Source organism: Ruditapes philippinarum, unplaced genomic scaffold, assembly GCF_026571515.1.
Source record: "Ruditapes philippinarum isolate M1 unplaced genomic scaffold, ASM2657151v2 ctg111_1_1_1_1, whole genome shotgun sequence".
NCBI lineage: Eukaryota > Metazoa > Mollusca > Bivalvia > Venerida > Veneridae > Ruditapes > Ruditapes philippinarum.
This window is the reverse complement of record NW_026856776.1, coordinates 369,024-386,075: the sequence shown is the minus strand read 5'-3', so window position 1 is coordinate 386,075 and position 17,052 is coordinate 369,024. Positions and strand designations below refer to the sequence as shown.

Here is a 17,052-nt window from a genome sequence, read left to right as displayed (position 1 = left end):
GGAATGAATCTTCTAATCAACGTGCTCTAAGAGAGACTCGTGGACCAAAGACAGATTCAGGGATTTACTTGCCATCCAGTCGAGGTTTTATGGATGACCTCACTCTCACCACAACCACCCATGTACAGGCGAGATGGGATGTTAACAGCCCTGACAGATGTCGCTTCATGGGCTAGAATGAAATTCAAGGCCGCAAAGTCCAGATCTCTCATTATCAAGAATGGCAAAAACCACAGAATAGGTTCATTCTCAGAGTACAGAATGAGGATATCCCATCTATCACTAAGAGTCCAATCAAGTGCCTAGGGAAGTGGTTTGATGCAGCCTGCAAGATGGTGACAATGTCAAGAAGCTAGAAACCCAGGTGGAAGACGGGCTTAAGAAAATTGACAAAAGCAATCTCCCTGGGAAGTTCAAAGCCTGGTTATACCAGCATGCCTTACTTCCAAGGCTAATCTGCCTATGATGCTGTACGAGATACCAAGCTCAAAAAATTGAAGCTTTAGAGAGGATTACAAGCAGACACCTCCGCAAGTGGTTAGGAATACCACCCAGTTTCTCCGGTGTAGGACTGTATGGAAGAGCAATCAGCTCAACTCCCATTTTCTTCACTGGTAGAGGAATTTCAAGACAGCGAAGACAAGATTGGTGCTCACCCTCAGAGATTTCCCCAGATGAGCAAATCCGGAAGCAGGGATTGTAACCCGTACAGGCAGGAAGTGGTCAGCATCAGAGACGCGTTAACCAGGCTGAAAGCTCACTTAAGCTCAAGGACATTGTGGGAATTAACCGCTGTGGGACGACAGGGAATTGGTGCTACCAAGACACCCCTGTGGAAAACCAGGCAGACCAGAAGGAGAGACGTGCCATGATTCAGTCAGAAGTCAGGGGGGCAGAGGAGAGTGCAAGACAGGCTAGAGCAGTAGGGATGGGAGCACAGGGAGCATGGACTTCATGGAACACCATAGACAGGAAGCTGACTTGGGAAGACATATGGAAGTATGAACCATTACGGTTATCCTTTCTTATCAGGTCAGTCCATGACCTCTTACCCTCCCCAGCTAATCTCCACAGGTGGGGACTTACAACGGATCCAGCATGTGACCTGTGCGATCGTCCTGGCACTCTGGAGCATGTTCTTTCTTCCTGTTCCACTGCACTAACACAAGGAAGGTACCGATGGCGTCATGACAACGTCCTTAGGGAGGTGGCTGACTGGCTTGAAGGTGAAAGGAAAAAGGAACGAAGGAGTAACCCCAATCTTTGTCAGATTAACTTTGTAAAACGGGGTGAAACTGCCAAGACACAGTCGCCACACCAACCATCAATTCTAGATGGCGCGCAACAGGTTGGAACATGGAGGTGGATCTTGGCAAGAAGCTTGTTTTCCCAAGTATTGTCCAGACCAACTTAAGACCAGATATCATACTGTGGTCTGAAAAAGGAAAGAAACTCATCATGATCGAGTTAACAGTACCTTGGGAGACAAGATGTGAAGAGGCCTACGAGAGGAAAAAAGCAAAGTATACGGAGCTACTCAACCAATGTAGACAGAGAGGCTGGCATACATGGCTGTTTCCTATTGAAGTAGGTGTGCGAGGGTTCTGTTCGCAATCTGTGTGCCGACTGATGACAGCGATAGGAACTACTGGAAGGGATAGACGTAGGACAATCCAGAGACTGAGCCAAGCTGCCGAGCGTGCGTCTAGCTGGCTGTGGCTGAGACGAAAGGAGAAGAGCTGGAAGCAATCGACCTCCACACCGTAAGACGGTGGGCCCACTCGCCAGCAGATATACATGGATAAGGGCCGAAATATCAATGACGGCGAGCACCATGCTGATGATGGAGGTCGATCAGCAATCTAGAAGCACCACAGACAGGAGTTCTACAGAAGATCTACATTAGGTGCGTTCCAGATTGTATCTTACTCATAATTTTAATAATTTATACCCATATAAAGAAAAGAAATTATAAGATGAATGGATAGGTATTTAGAAAAAATTGATCGTCCTTTGAAAAGAAGTAACTCGGTGTATTTAAAAAGAGCAACTATTTAATATTCACAAAACGGCTTGATTTGTAAACGATATTTTAATATAAAAACGTTTTATAGGCATCTGAAATCTTCGACCTCAGTGCCATTTGGTTCTATTATTTTGACAAGTAATCTTTTGTGTTTTGAGTTTGCTCTCTTCAAAAGTATTATAAGAAGGTGTTAATAACTTATTTGGCATTAATTGAAAAACTGTATTTCATGAACCGCTGTGTTTATCAAGTGTTACAGATTTTCTTTAAGATTATGAATAAATAAAACAACACTCGTCGAACGACGAATGTGAAAACAAAATTCGAAAGTTTTTTTCATTTCTTTCTTTATAGTTTTTTTGAAAAGACTGTATCATTGAAATTGCTCACCCGGCATGGAATGGGGGATATCTTAATGATAACTTGTGAAAGATGAAAACACCCTCGGTTATTTCTCTCTCTTGATGTCCGATGTAGTGGAAACGTGTCTTATAATTCAATACACTATCTAATATAATGATGTTCATATGATGTGAAATAACTTGTCGTCTGCTACGAAATATCTTCATTTTCGGATACATAATTTTCTCTCTCCATCAATAAACGTGAATAATTATTTGGAATTAATTCTCATATAGTTTGTGACAATTTGATTTTACTTGGATATTGTTTAGTGAATTACAATTGGTAAATGGCGGTTGTTCAGCATTTTCAAAACAAAACGTTATATCAATATAGATTTTGTAATTTATGATATCTTAATTTCGAGAAATTTCGTTTCTTTAATTGGAATATAATTGGCATAATTCATAAATCAATCTGTTGAGGAGGGGAAAAACGTTGTTTGTGGATTAAACTTTTGTCACTGAAATGTTGTACAAATGTATTTCTAATTGTGAAGGGGATATTTTTTAAAATATTCGAACATGTTTGGAAAGATAGTGCAGTTGGCCCATCTGGCACATGTGTCCGATGACTCTCCGGACGGGAAGCGTATGTCAAAGTCTAAGTTCAAGCTTCAAACAGCCATTATGAACTTAAAGTAAGTATACACATACTCTGAATAATTCTGTGTTTATAGTTATGTTTTTTTAGAAAGTAAGCAGAATGTTTTGTCTATGGACATTGAACGTGTGGGTTTGAGTCCAGGGTTCGGCAGATATGTTTTTTGATGGTTTAATTTTATATCAGTCGCCGGCGACGATTACTCTCTTGATCAATGCTGAGGGGTTGAAAGAAGTTGCTATAGCTGTGAATTCTGTCATAGCTATAGAATCTATCATAGATATAAAGATATATAATCTATTATAGCTATATTATTTGTCATAGTTTTAAAATAAGTCATGGCTATATAATCCCTCTTTGTCATAAAATCCGTCATAGCTATATTATTAGCTACAGTTATAATAATCAGTGATTGCTATATAATATGTCATAGCTATATAATCAGTTATAGCTATTTTATATGTAATAGCTATAATCATTCAAAGCTAAATAATTAGTTATTGCCATAAAATTAAACATAGCATGTTATATAACTATGGTTAGCAGCTATAATCAATTATAGCTATGCTATGATTAGTTATTTGCTCTAAATGTTATCATACCATGTATAGCTATAGCTATGTTGTCAGTCATTGCTCTATAATGAAATATACCTATATAAAGTTATATATTAAATCAGTCAGACCTATATAATCATGGAGCACTCATAGGTGGGGAATCGTCCGGGAGGGAAACTGTCCGTCCTGTAAATAAAAAAGGAGGGGAACTGTCCGGGTTGTCAAAAATAAATGTAAATGGAATTGTCCGTGGGGAGAATTGTCCGGGTTGTCAAAAATAAATGTAAGGAGAATTGTCCGTGTGTGAGAATTGTCCGGGCCGTCCAAAATAAATGTAAGAGGAATTGTCCGTGGGGGTGGGCGCAGGAATTGTCTGGATACCTTGGTAACCACCTCTAGTTTTATAACTGCAATATCTACAAAACGCTTGCCAAAATATATACCTAAGTATCAAAAAGAACCAAATATTTCTGTCCTGGTTTTATATGATATTTAAATTGACATGGACTTAACGATTTTGTAAAGATGATCACCCGTTAACCGTATCAATAAAATTATGTATACTAGTGTGTTCTTTACACAGACATAAATTTTAATAAACCTAAAATAAGAAAATTTAAAACAGTTACATTATCAACTCGGCTATTACTTATCCGAAGACTGACGGAAGGGGCCGAGAAGTTGCGGTTAAAAATTAGGAATACGAAATTCCAATGCTGCCAAAAAAGAGCATGGCAAGGAAGCTGGCCGGGCAGGGTATGAGATGTTTAAGCCCTTCAGCCAGACAAAAAAGGCAATTTTATTAGTTTTGTGAAACAGTCAGGGATAAAACCTTGTCATCGAGCGTTTAAATCCCATCTATAATTAGATTGGTATGGCCAAATCTCTTCTGAATTGAAATGTTTATAGACATACGTTTTGAAACTTTCTCCATTCATAATGCATTATATATTTTTCGTGAAGCGTTACTTTTAAAGCTATTTGAAAGACAGATGTTGTCATTTGCATAATTTTATCATGATTTTATTTAGTCAAATCCGCTACAGAATGCGTGCACTTAATCGTTTATTCTTCCGAATTCCTGCAACATGATATTAAATGGTCTTGGCTACTGCAACATATAAAATGGTCTTGGCTACAACTGTACCAGAAGCTTTTATTCGATATGATGCAAAATGTTGCATTTTGAAGATTGTTTGATGAATTGTGTTTACATGCTTTTGCTTAATTGTTGCTTATTACATTGTTTTCGTTGTTCTTGGGTGATGACAGTCGCATCTTTTCGGACTAATTCGTCACATATCGGAAATATTCGTAATTGGCGATATGTTTCCGTCAAATTCTGTGTGGCTCCTGGGCCTTTATCAGTCATATTTCGTAAAATTATCGTAATGGCGACGTGTTTATGTGTAGCGGTTGCATCGCTCCATATCCTAAATTGAAATAAGAATTTTTTTCCGCCTACCTTCTAAATTCGGACAGATTTGTCAATTCTTTCCATTGTTCTTTTGAGATAATCATGTCTCTTCCCTATTTCGATCCCAGGAAACACATTAAATTTCGGATGCATCAAAATTACTTTGTAAGCAATCTCAACAAAAATGTATGTATGCAATCGTTAGTGTCACCGCTCCTCTGACAAAGGTCAAGGTCAAAGCATTTCACTGAATACACTAATTGGTGCTTTATTGTTCCGTTTTTCTTTTTTTGAAAAAACTTTATTTTACTCATTTTCTAAAGTTTTATATTGGAAATAATTCGAATTTTAAAGGTACATGAATGATTGTGAGGTCAACGTCATCTTATCTTATGACCCGCTCACAAACTGTGCAGTTCGTTTTGCTAAATTACTTTATATAATTGTGTATTCCTTTTTAACTAAGCGTTTGAATCCACTTACAAAGCACGACATATATGCATCCTATTTTGATGCTCTGTGCAAAACTGCATTCGATTTGTAAAATAGAATAAACTTGACACCAAGTTCGAGAAAATTTATTGAATTTTGTAGCAGAAGTACAATAAAAAACTGACAGAATGTAACTATCCAATTTTGATAAACGATGCCAATTGAGTACAATCTCAATCTCACATCTTCACAAACTGTTGATTAAATAAAACAAAGGATCAATGAATCGTCAATTATTGTGAGCAGTTATCGGTAATTGTCATCTATTTTCGCGTATAATTGATGGATCCTGGAGTGAAATTTCTTTCTCTTTAAAAAATGGGTTGTTTACGTAGGAAAATTGGAAAGAATATAATACAAGAGAACATGTCCTGTGCCGTAACACATACGCTTCATTGTTTTAAATGTTAAACATAAATGTAATATTGTTTCTATAAATATGTACATGAACAATTTTTTTTTAATGAAAGTACCCAGCAGTTGAGTATCTTAAAGGCCCATTATGCTCCAGAAATGTTTTTATTGTTATTTCTCAACAGCTTTTTAATTTGTGTGTCCTTTTTTAAATATAGTATCCAAAGAATTATTTATTCCCCAGTTAACGGAATCATCTTTTTCATTGGTTGCTTTTTGGCAATAAGTATAGTTACAGTGAATTAGTCTTTTGTATGGAAGTCAAAATACTACTTGCTACTTTTATGACAGATTATTACACATTTATCACTACTCTCGTCTGGTATCAGGCATCTAATATTACTCAAAATGCATTATTTAAACATTATAAAATTCATGTTTGCTATTTTTAAAGAAGTTAACAAATATTTGTTTCTGTGACATAATGTGCCTTTAATGTATTGTAATGTATTGTAGATAAATCGATAGGCAAACAGGAATATTATTAACTAAATAATTGACATAATGAGCGCATAAGAGTGCTCGATTTGCAATCGCTTTTCATGTAAAATTAGAACATTAGCCGTTCTTGCACTACATCTTTTTTTATTTTCTTTATTTTTACACCGTCAATATATTTGCTAATTATAATCATTTCTAACTTATTTTCATGTTTAACAAATTATTTCATGCGATGCTTCATATCAGACACATTTTAATATATTTTGACGCGTTTTGTTGCATTGTAGAGATGTAGAAATAAATTCATCTTCTGTTTCATAACAGATGCAAATATTACAGAAAAACGCTGAATTCTAACTCTGTGTATAAGTACCGATCAGTTTGAATGCGAAGACTATGCGGCTCAACACGAAAATTTCGTGAAAGCTATTCTTTACATCCTAGATCTTATAGCTTCTGATTCCTTTAAAAGAAGCATGTAAAATTACATAATAAATTGCAAAAATTAAAAACATCCGATCCTTAACAAGGAAGTTGAAAGCGCTTTATTCTAATGGGAAATGAGTCGAGATATTTAATGTTAAGAATTAGAGGTGCTATGATACTAAAACTTTGGTTCCGCTGGGGCTCGAACCCAGGACCTCTCGCGTGTGAAGCGAGCGTGATAACCACTACACTACGGAACCAGTCATGACCTGAATCGTTTAAAGAAGAATTGTGACTTGTTTTGGATATAAAAAACGAAATTATAAGCCCTCTTTCTCAATCGCAACTACTCGGCCCTTTCCGTCAGTCTTCGATTAAGGTTATTATAGATAATAGCCGAGGCAGTTCCGAATGCCCTCTTTCTATAAAAGAAATCCGTTTTAAAAATCTAACTAAGCATCATATAAATATTTCAATGTAAATATTCAACCCATAGAATAGCTTTGATATTTGCTCATATACGCATTTATTAAATAAAATATTAAGAAATATTGAAACGTATTTTCATTTTCCATAATTTCACTATAAAAAATATTTTTCACTGCAGTGAAATATATTTTCCGTATTTTCATTGGTGTCTTGCCGGGCTACTTTCTTCTAATTTCAGCCAATACATAAAATTAAAAGGGAAGTCTTTCAAACTGTAATGTCTAAAAAGAGAAAAATGTGTATAATAAAAAGAAAATTCAAGTTTTTACTTCTATAAAGGGTTTATTTTCATCATGTGGTATGAAAATTATCATATTTCATACCACTCGATGAAAATTAATCCTGTATTTATAGTACTATTTAGGTTTTATTTTCAAAACAAAAATCTGTTTTTCTTACATGGAATTTGCAACATGAATCCAAATGCTGAGTGATTATTAATTGATTTATAATTGTATTTCCATAATACATTATAATTGTTTTATTTTACTACAATTTAAAAAAAAATTTGCTTTTAAAGTATACCTTTGGTGTAATCTGCTTAGCAACCAGTGCTGTTTGTTACCACAGCAACCGCAGTCGTTTATTTACATAGCAACACAACGTGTTTTGGGATTAACAAATTAAGCTTAACTTTAGTAAGTTTCATTATTTGAACTGCTCAAAATAAGGTACCTATAGAGTCAAATAGAAGGTAAAACTTTTGAAGATCTTACACTAAAGTAGAAAATGATTTATCATTCCTGTGAGATCCCTGTACTTTAGCTACTGATTTGACAAAATTAGTTTATACTCGTTATAAAAAGTACAACATTTTGTTTTTAATCTCTATTTTAGAGATAATCAAAAGGAAAATTGAAAAAAAAGACAAAACTTTCGTTGTTGTATGTGTGTGTGTGTTTTTTATTTCAGTTTTGTTATTCGTTACTTTAAGGGAAATGTGCTTATTTATATGGCCCATACTCTAAAGATACATGTGTATTATGCTATTTTAGTTTTTGTATTTTTAATTAAAAAAAATTGGTTCCGCTGGGGCTCGAACCCAGGACCTCTCGCGTGTGAAGCGAGCGTGATAACCACTACACTACGGAACCATACATATAAATGGAATGTGTAAGGGATTCGATAGATAATCCATATGGATTAAAAGTTTATACAATTTTAAAGTTAGTGTGACACATATCATTTCATGTTTGAAAAAGACAGATTATGTCAAAGTATAAAGACTGCCTAGTTACGACAATTGCTTTAAGGGTAAAGCAATACGTGAACTTGTAAAATGAAATTTAAGACTCGAAAATAATATTTTTGTTACTTGTTCGGAAATATTATAATGATGGCAATTATATATAACTTGTAAAGAATAGGTGAAAATCGTTATATGACCTTCGTACTTCAATCGTTATAACTTTTTCACACACCTAGTTAACATATATAAAAGGAATAATTCTTTTATAGTAGAAAAATGTTAGCACTATTATAATAATAATGTATTTTCCCCTATAATCTTATACTGTAAGAAGATTAACGGATTAGTTGTGTCGGATTTCAATAAAGCAGATTTTTTTCTCTCAATACGGTTCTTAGTGGCATAACATAGAAACTAACAATTGTTGTAGACATAAGGTGTGAATATTATGTCAGATTTGTGCATTGTTGACAAGTGAATTTGGATTTTTTATTGTTTAATTTTATAACAATAAACAGGGTATATTTTCACATAATGAACCGTTAGTTTTAAAATAATCTTAGTAAACTGCAGTTGTAGAAAATTTTATAGGAGAACACTTTCTGAAAAATGGAATTTTAATATGAATTTTAGTTAAGATTAGTGAAAAAAGAAAGAATGCGCGTGGAAATTATGCTAAAAATAAGACTTTAACGTTCAGTTTCAAAATTCGAGTTAGGAGAGTTCGACAAAAGAGAGAAGTTTTGTAGTAAAGTTAGTTGGTCCATTAATGATTTGAATTCAGTGTTTAAGTTCGAGTATATCATTTAAGATAGTGTTTTATTACAAATATACCATTCTGGTGACTTCTTTAGTGGATTTATATTGTGTTCGAGATAAACGGATAATTCACAATGAGTAGTAAGGTAATGGCAAACCGACGGGTCGGCAAGATACCGGAAGACCGACCCATGTCAACGCTCTCTGTGAGTAGTGGGAAAAGGTAGGTCCTTACTTAAAAACAATTGTACTGATTATAGGTATAGGCCACTTCCAACAGCTCTTAACACTAAAATGACGTGGTTGGGTCTTCGCCATGTAAGCGAAAGGTCCGGAGTTTCTAACCCCGGTCAGTGCGTGAGGACTTTTTAGGTTTACAATACATGTATAATACATTGTTGTTGTGTAATCTATAGCTAATTGACTTACTTACATAATAAATTATGTGGATGTGCGAAATTAGGCAGTTATTGTTTTATTAGTGTCGGACTTATTGTGGCTTGTACATGTTACTGACTGTCTCCATGGACAATTACTTTCTGCATCATCTTTGTGACGTGGCTTCTAATAAACAAAATTATTGTTGTTTAACTGTCGTTCCGCTAATATTGGTGTATGTATCATTTCAATAATATCTGTGACAGATGGAGTTAACTGCAATGTTGAGTACAGTGGGTGGGGTGTTGAGGATTAAAATTACATGTATAAGTTATGACAAAATGTTTGATTCGAACATTTATTGGGCTATGATGAAAACCCCATTTTAAGATTGAATCATGTTAAAAGTGACAGCATTATCAAATACAATTTGAAACTAAGTTGATATCATGTAGCCTACAAAGTTTCATGGAGTAGCAGAGTAGTTTTATATAAGACATAAGCATACAAATTTGTTTCATATGTCTAACACTGTCTTTAAGTGCTTGTTGTTTGTGTTTTATATACAGTTATGTTTCATTGAGAACTTAGAGATTGAACAAAAACATAAAATGAACATACAAGTGTTTAACTAGTGTAAAATAGGCTGGGAATAAGATTTAAAAAACAAAAAAATCAAAATAATGACTCAACTAATATTAGTAATCTTTAGTCATGACTCCACAAAAGTAGTATTCACTTTTAATTAAGTCTAATAAAATCCTGTCAAAAGGTTTTAACTGTTTAACATAAGTCTTCAAGATAAGTAACGTGGCTATATTATCAAAGGGTTTCCGACCTGTAATAAATGTAAAATGCATATTAGATCATATATGTTTCACACTGGCGTAATCCAATCCTATTAAGATATAATTAACTTTCAAGTATACTTTACTGTATTGATTAAATCAGTGGATAAAATATCTGCCTTTTCATGGTATTGATTCAAGGGGAGTAAATTTTAAAAGCTGTCGGATTTGACTTAACGTGGTTACTTCCATTTACCTATATGGAATGAAACTTTTTGTATCGCTATATAGAAAGCTATGTAAGGCCACATGTGTCACAAATCACATTCGTCACAATTGTGAAGAATGAGATCACATTCGTCACAAATTTTGTGATGCATGTGATCCAATGTTTTAGACAATCACATTCGTCACGAGTTTAAAATCACAAATGTCACAAATTTGAGATAAATATTGTTTTCTTCAATGCTTTTCACTGAGTCACAAACGTCACAAATTTTTAGGACTGAAATCAATTATTGGAACTAAAACTACAGACATTTTTATCCCCTCCCCCGCTGATGAAATCGGGAGTGATGGGACTGTTTTAGCGTGTTCGTCCGCCTGTCAGTCCAGATTTAGTTTCCGCACTATCCGGCCATTGATTAGTTATTATACACTGTATATGGAATCATTTCGTTTCCACGCTATTTTTCAGCAACTTCTGGATGGATATCGATGCTGCAACTTTGTAGGAACCTTCATTCACAAACCAGTTGCACATATAACCAGCATATCTCCATTTCTTTTTAAAAAACAGACTTATTGCCCCTTGTTGTTGTTGTTATTTATAAAACACTGTATATAGAACTATTGCTTTTCTGCGCTCTAGGAATTTCAACGAAATTTAGTTTAATATAAAGAGGAGATGCGCATCTCGAAAAATCTCGACGGGACACTAAAGGATTTGGTCCGACTTGAGGGTACGGTCGCTTATATGGGCTTTCCGGCGGCGACTTTAGATAAACACATAAACAAACAAACAAGATGTGCATATCATCATCATCATCATCATCATCATCAGTATTTCCCGTTTGGCCGTTTAATACAGAGTTATGATCCATAATTTATTATCATTTATTGTTCATAGAAAAGCATTAATTCAACCCTATTCTTCAACAAATCTGCTGAATAATTTAAACAAAACTATGTGGGTACATCTAATACCAAGCGGAGATGTGTATATTGACGGCACTTACCCGAAGTTAAGACCCCTGGTTGCTTAATATTCAGTCAGATAACTTAAGTATTTCATGTCTTCAAATGTTAAATATATCTAATTTTAATTGTGTGGGAACCTTCAATACAAAAAGGGCATGTGCATTATCGCCGTGACCTTGAGTGATATGGGCCCTGATAATTTATGCTTTAACCGACTATTTCCCCGGAGTCTTTATTCGAAATGTATCCTGCAATTGTTTAATTTTCAATCAGTATATGATGCTGTGGGCGGTAAACATTAATTCAGCGAATTTGCTTGCAAGATATTTGAATGACCTCGTGTAATTATAGCTTCGCAAGACCAATCATATTCTACAAGAAATGTTAAGTTTTCTTTAAGTTTATTTATTCAACTTCCTTCATGATTCTCATTTAACCCTTTCCTTTATAGATATTACTGGTAAAATAACTATATGAACCGCGCCATATTGAACCCTAGATGAGCCGTCAGTACTAAAGAACTCTGATATAATATAGGAATAACGCATGTTTCTTTTTTCGTGTTAAAATATCTGTAGAAACCCAAGGGATTAGTTGGTACCCGACCCAACGTATCCCGAGGGTTTCAGCAGTTGTTATGACACGGAACAATTATTCGTTAACGCTATTCTAGCATAAAGCATGCATAAATCTAACACAATCCATACACAATCAAGCAACATCACTGATTTTCCTCGGATTGCACGGAAACGTCAGCGTTGTATGTGACCGTGACGTCATTTCCGTTTTAGTTAAGCAGCGTCCGGGCCACAATGTATTGACGCTGTGCCACGGAAAACGTATATCAAAAAGGTGTTTTAACAGCGCATGAGCGCTAGAATCTCCTTGTTAAAAGACCTTTTTGGTCCTGTTAAAACACCCCGAAATCATGGTTATAACGCAGCAGTTTTATGCTAGAATATAAAGTAATGAATAACAACATGGATTCCAAGAAGACTAAAAGCAAACTCACATTGCACAATACTAGCCGCAATTATAATACTGCTAATAAAGTTCACGAATTTTCATTGGTTTAGAGGCGGGATATATTTATAGGTTATTACAGAGGTCTGATGTGCCTTTATTCGATTTTGGCCCACTAAAAGAGCCCGAGGGCTAATACCGATCTTGTAGACCCATATCGCATTAAGGCACACCAGACCTGTTCTATAACCTTTTTATTGCATGTGCTCATTTATGTTTTGGTTTTCATTATAGAATTAAAAAAATCGTTTGAAAACATTGTTCAGCGACAATGTATAATTTATTTTAAAAAGCGAGGGACTTTTGACGTCGTCTAATGACGTTGACGTCATTTCCTCACAAACATTTGTTTTTAATATATTTTGGCGTTATTTAACTGTTTGGAGATTGTTTTTCAAGTGTTCTTCAATTTTGCTTTTTTATCAAGATATATTTCAGTTAAACGTATTTTTTCTTATAAAATTGTCAATCTTTCCGCGTTTTTTTAGCAACCCGAAGTGGGAAATCGATATCGGCCCAACCGGAAGTCGGACCGATATCGATATTTGGCGCATCACGTCACCTGACCACAGTCATATTACATGGACAAAACTCATATACGTTTAAATTCACATTTTTTTTTCTATTTATAGTGTTTGCCGTTGCGTATTTATAGGTTATTACACAGGTCTAGTGTGTCTGAATGCAATATTGGCCAAGAAGAGGTATTGCCCGAGGGCTTTAGCGGTCTCGTAGGCCAATATAGAGGATATTACATGAGTGTCTTTTCATATTGAATTTATTAAACTCGTTGAATAAAAATAATAAAAATGCTCGGCAGAGCCTCGCAATTTATTATTTTTATCAAACTCGTTTAATAAATTCAATATGAAAAGACACTCATGTAATATCCTATATTTATTTGATGCTAACTAATGAAATACTGTTCTATCAATGAAATATATTCATATTATATCAGTCACAGTGTGGTGATATAGATTTGGGTGATATAAGCCACGCCCACTCTGCGTACGTATTTATAAGTCTGGATTCCCTAAACATGCATTAAAAATAACTGTTTTAATTTCATTCTAAATGACATATTTCTCGATTCAAATGTCCGTAATTTTGTAAGATTGTTGACAATGAGACCGCAAAAAGAAATATAAATAAATAAGGATTATTTTGCTTGCAGCGTTAACGTTTGCCGTCATATTGTTTACGCGCGCGTAGTCTCCGCGCTTCAGTAGTAAACGGTCTAAAAGCACTTTTCAAAAGGCACATAAAATAAAAAGAAAATGTGTTTGCTTTTCGTGAATATGAACTATATCTCACATCGAAGTGAGAAAATGTTCATATTTTCACTCGCGCTACGCGCTCGTGATACATATTTCATTTTTTTTCTCACTTCTCAGTGAAATATATTTCATATTCACTCAAAACAAACAAATATCCTCTATAAAATTCACTAAACACCGTCGTTTGAAACTATCTAATCATAAAAGGCGAAAAAAGCTAAGACGCGTCGAAACGATAAAGCGGCCCCGCCACAAAGACACGATCTGTTTAAACGAATTAACTATATTATTATTACTAGTGGAATAGATATGGAAAGTTCCATAGAGCGTCTGCAAGCAATTGGCACAGACTTGCAAAATCGTCTCAGGAAAGAAGGTTCCTAGATGTCAAAATGTCATACTCTTTAATTGAACCAAGATTCCTGAAAGTCTGCGGAAGTCAAAAGTCTGTCAGACCAAAAAAGGTTCATTGATGTCAAAAGGTCCTAATCTCTAATTAGATATCCTGAAAGTCAACGGGGTCTCAGCTACTTCCCAAACAATCATATATGGTCTCATTGGTGTAAATATGGTCATAATTTGTACTGAAACTAAGATTAAGTCTGTGAGATTCCTTTAGACTGTCGCTGTATGGTGGGAAGAAATTTGAGGGTTCACAGAGGTAAAAGATCACTTCCAGTTGAAGTCTGATACTATGCCGTGCATTGTCACCAAAATTTTTTGAAGGTTTTCGAGAACGTAAGACGACTTGATAGCAATACCATTACGACAATGCGACAGTTCTATGAAGACAATACAATGCCGACGATACGATATTGCAACAAGTTAGTACGATGGCGATAATGCAATGGTGGTGAAAAGATATTGGTATCGTGATGTCGACATCACAATATCGATTTATTGCATTGTCGCCCTTGTACTATCGCACTGATATAACCACGATTGTCCTTTTATGATATTCCGTGTATCACATATTGAAAAATAAACTTGTGACATTTGTGATTCGCCTGTTTAAAAATTCTCAATTTTGCTTGTGACGTTTGTGATTGGCATTTTTACCCGATTTTGGTCAATCACATTCGTCACAAAAGTCATTTGTGACGAATGTGATCACATTCGTCACAAATTCATAAAAACTTGTGACGAATGTGATTTGTGACACATGTGGCCTAACAAAGCTAAATATCAACGGTATACCGATATATCTAATTCAATAGCTTAAACATTTGGGTATGTGTATAAAAAATGTTGTCATGGTGTTTTAAACATCACAAACATAGAATACCAAACGATAGTATGTTTTTGTAATCATATCTTACAGACCTCTGAAAATTAAATCCAGTGTTCAAACTAGGTGAGAAAAAGGGGTGAAAAATGACTTTTCCCCTTTACCACACAGTAGAATGATATTTTGTCAATCGATATTGTATCGATTGTTGAATATCGATGATATAACAATATCGCCATTTACAAAGACAACACTAAATCCTATATTAACGTGCGTTTCAAAATGTTACCAGCTTGTTTGATTTTTGGTGTTCTATTTAAAGGCAGACGTGCAAGTCAGCGCTGTGGTGCGAAGATTTAAGCTCAAAATATTTTATATGGCGCATTTTCAGAACGACACCCTAAAGTGCATCCAAAAAATAGTTCCAATGCATCTCACTTATTTGATAAAATTACATAATTAAGATAATTTATGCCTGACATTTAAGTGAAACATTATATTTGGTCTATCATAGACATGTTAATGGTTTATACACTCTACATTTTAGGTTTTGATTCTTTTTGGTAAATGCTTGACATTTTTTTGTCAATAAATACATCTCTTGACATTGGAATGTTATTTTGGTCAGCTTACATTGTTGCTGTAGTTTTTGACATTTTGGTAAAATCACATTTTGTTGACATGCTAAGCTTGTACATTATTGAACTTTTTCGAAAAACCCATTAAAGATATTGATTTGAAAATAATAACTTGTAATTTTTAAAGTAACATTCATCTTTTAGACGCAAGGGGTACACAACTCTGTCGTGGATTTTAATCAGAGTTGTCCGGTTTTACTATTCTTCTGAATCTTTCTACATGTTTTATGTGTTGTTTTAAGCTACATTACAAACGCACTTATTTGTCTGCTAGAGTAGGGTACTTAACTCTGTCACGAATGTTAACAAGGTTGTTTCCTTTTTTTACTTCAGATCTGATTATGCTCCTTTTTCTAACCTGCACTAGGAATAGCCAAAACTCGCTGTCTTAGGGACAGCTTATGATTTCATAAATATAAAAGTAACACATTTGTACCAAATAAAAAGATAATCTCGTGAATTTATCAAGTTTATTTTAACTAATGATTGAAATTTACGTCCTAAGTCAAACTTTCAAATAAAAACGACAGCTATAAATTTAGTGTCCTTATACCTTTTGATTTTTTTTTCTCGTTTAAATCATGTTCACGTAACATTGTAGATTAAATAATAAACTGATATCATCTATAATAAATTTGCTACATTTCAAGTACCATGCATTAAATTATGGTGTAAAACCCTCCATAAATAATGGCCTTCTTCAAACTTATCACACTTTATCTAAATGGATACAAATTACTTATACAGGAAAGAACTCGTACAGTTAGTCACAAAGATTGAGTAAGAATACATTCAGTAGACTGTCGTAAGTTTGGAGTTCGAATCATATTTATGCTATGTAACATTTGAGTGAGTTCCTTGTGGGGGGGGGGGGTAAGGGTTTTTTTGTGTGGGGTGGGGAAGGGGTGAAAATTGTGAAATTTTGTACATTTTTAGATAAATACCGTGAGTCTTACGTGCGGGGGGCATAAGACGAATTTTACTGTTCATGTTTTACCGGGTTTGCACGTGAGCCAGTTCAAAATATGACATGATCCTCGTATAAATATTGTTTTTACACCACAAAATTTACGTCGCACCTAGCCGGGAGCCATATACTCGATGCCCATAAACTGCAACACATGGTGCCCAGGTCGAATACGAAGAAGTGGTTTGTACACTAGGGCTCTTTTCAATTATGATTTAAACCAACGTTGAATGTTTCAACCACGCCTATCCTATAATGAGTAAATTTATTATCTCTTCCATAAGATATACAACATACATTAAAATTTATCTTCATTTTAAATCTTTAAAGCAAACACG

At 34.6% G+C, this 17,052-nt stretch overlaps 1 protein-coding gene and 2 non-coding genes across 40 annotated transcripts in view; 1 reads left to right on the top strand and 2 right to left on the bottom strand.

Moving 5' to 3' along the window:
* LOC132747680 (androglobin-like) overlaps nt 1–17,052 on the top strand; it is a 145,201-nt gene that overhangs the window by 35,925 nt on the left and 92,224 nt on the right. Inside the window, exon 1 of one of the 38 annotated variants that reach the window (XM_060737162.1) lies at nt 2,756–3,068. The exons of 34 other annotated variants lie outside the window; for them this stretch is intronic. In XM_060737162.1, the coding sequence (XP_060593145.1) occupies nt 2,953–3,068 (116 nt within the window). In that variant the 5' untranslated portion in view covers nt 2,756–2,952. Of the gene's footprint in view, nt 1–2,755; nt 3,069–8,887; nt 9,439–17,052 lie in introns of those variants that run through there. 3 more of the 38 variants (XM_060737164.1, XM_060737166.1, XM_060737167.1) reach the window with 3 other exon arrangements.
* Trnav-cac (transfer RNA valine (anticodon CAC)) lies at nt 6,966–7,038 on the bottom strand. The gene has a single exon. It is a non-coding gene; the product is annotated as a tRNA-Val (tRNA).
* Nucleotides 8,289–8,361, bottom strand: Trnav-cac (transfer RNA valine (anticodon CAC)). The gene has a single exon. It is a non-coding gene; the product is annotated as a tRNA-Val (tRNA).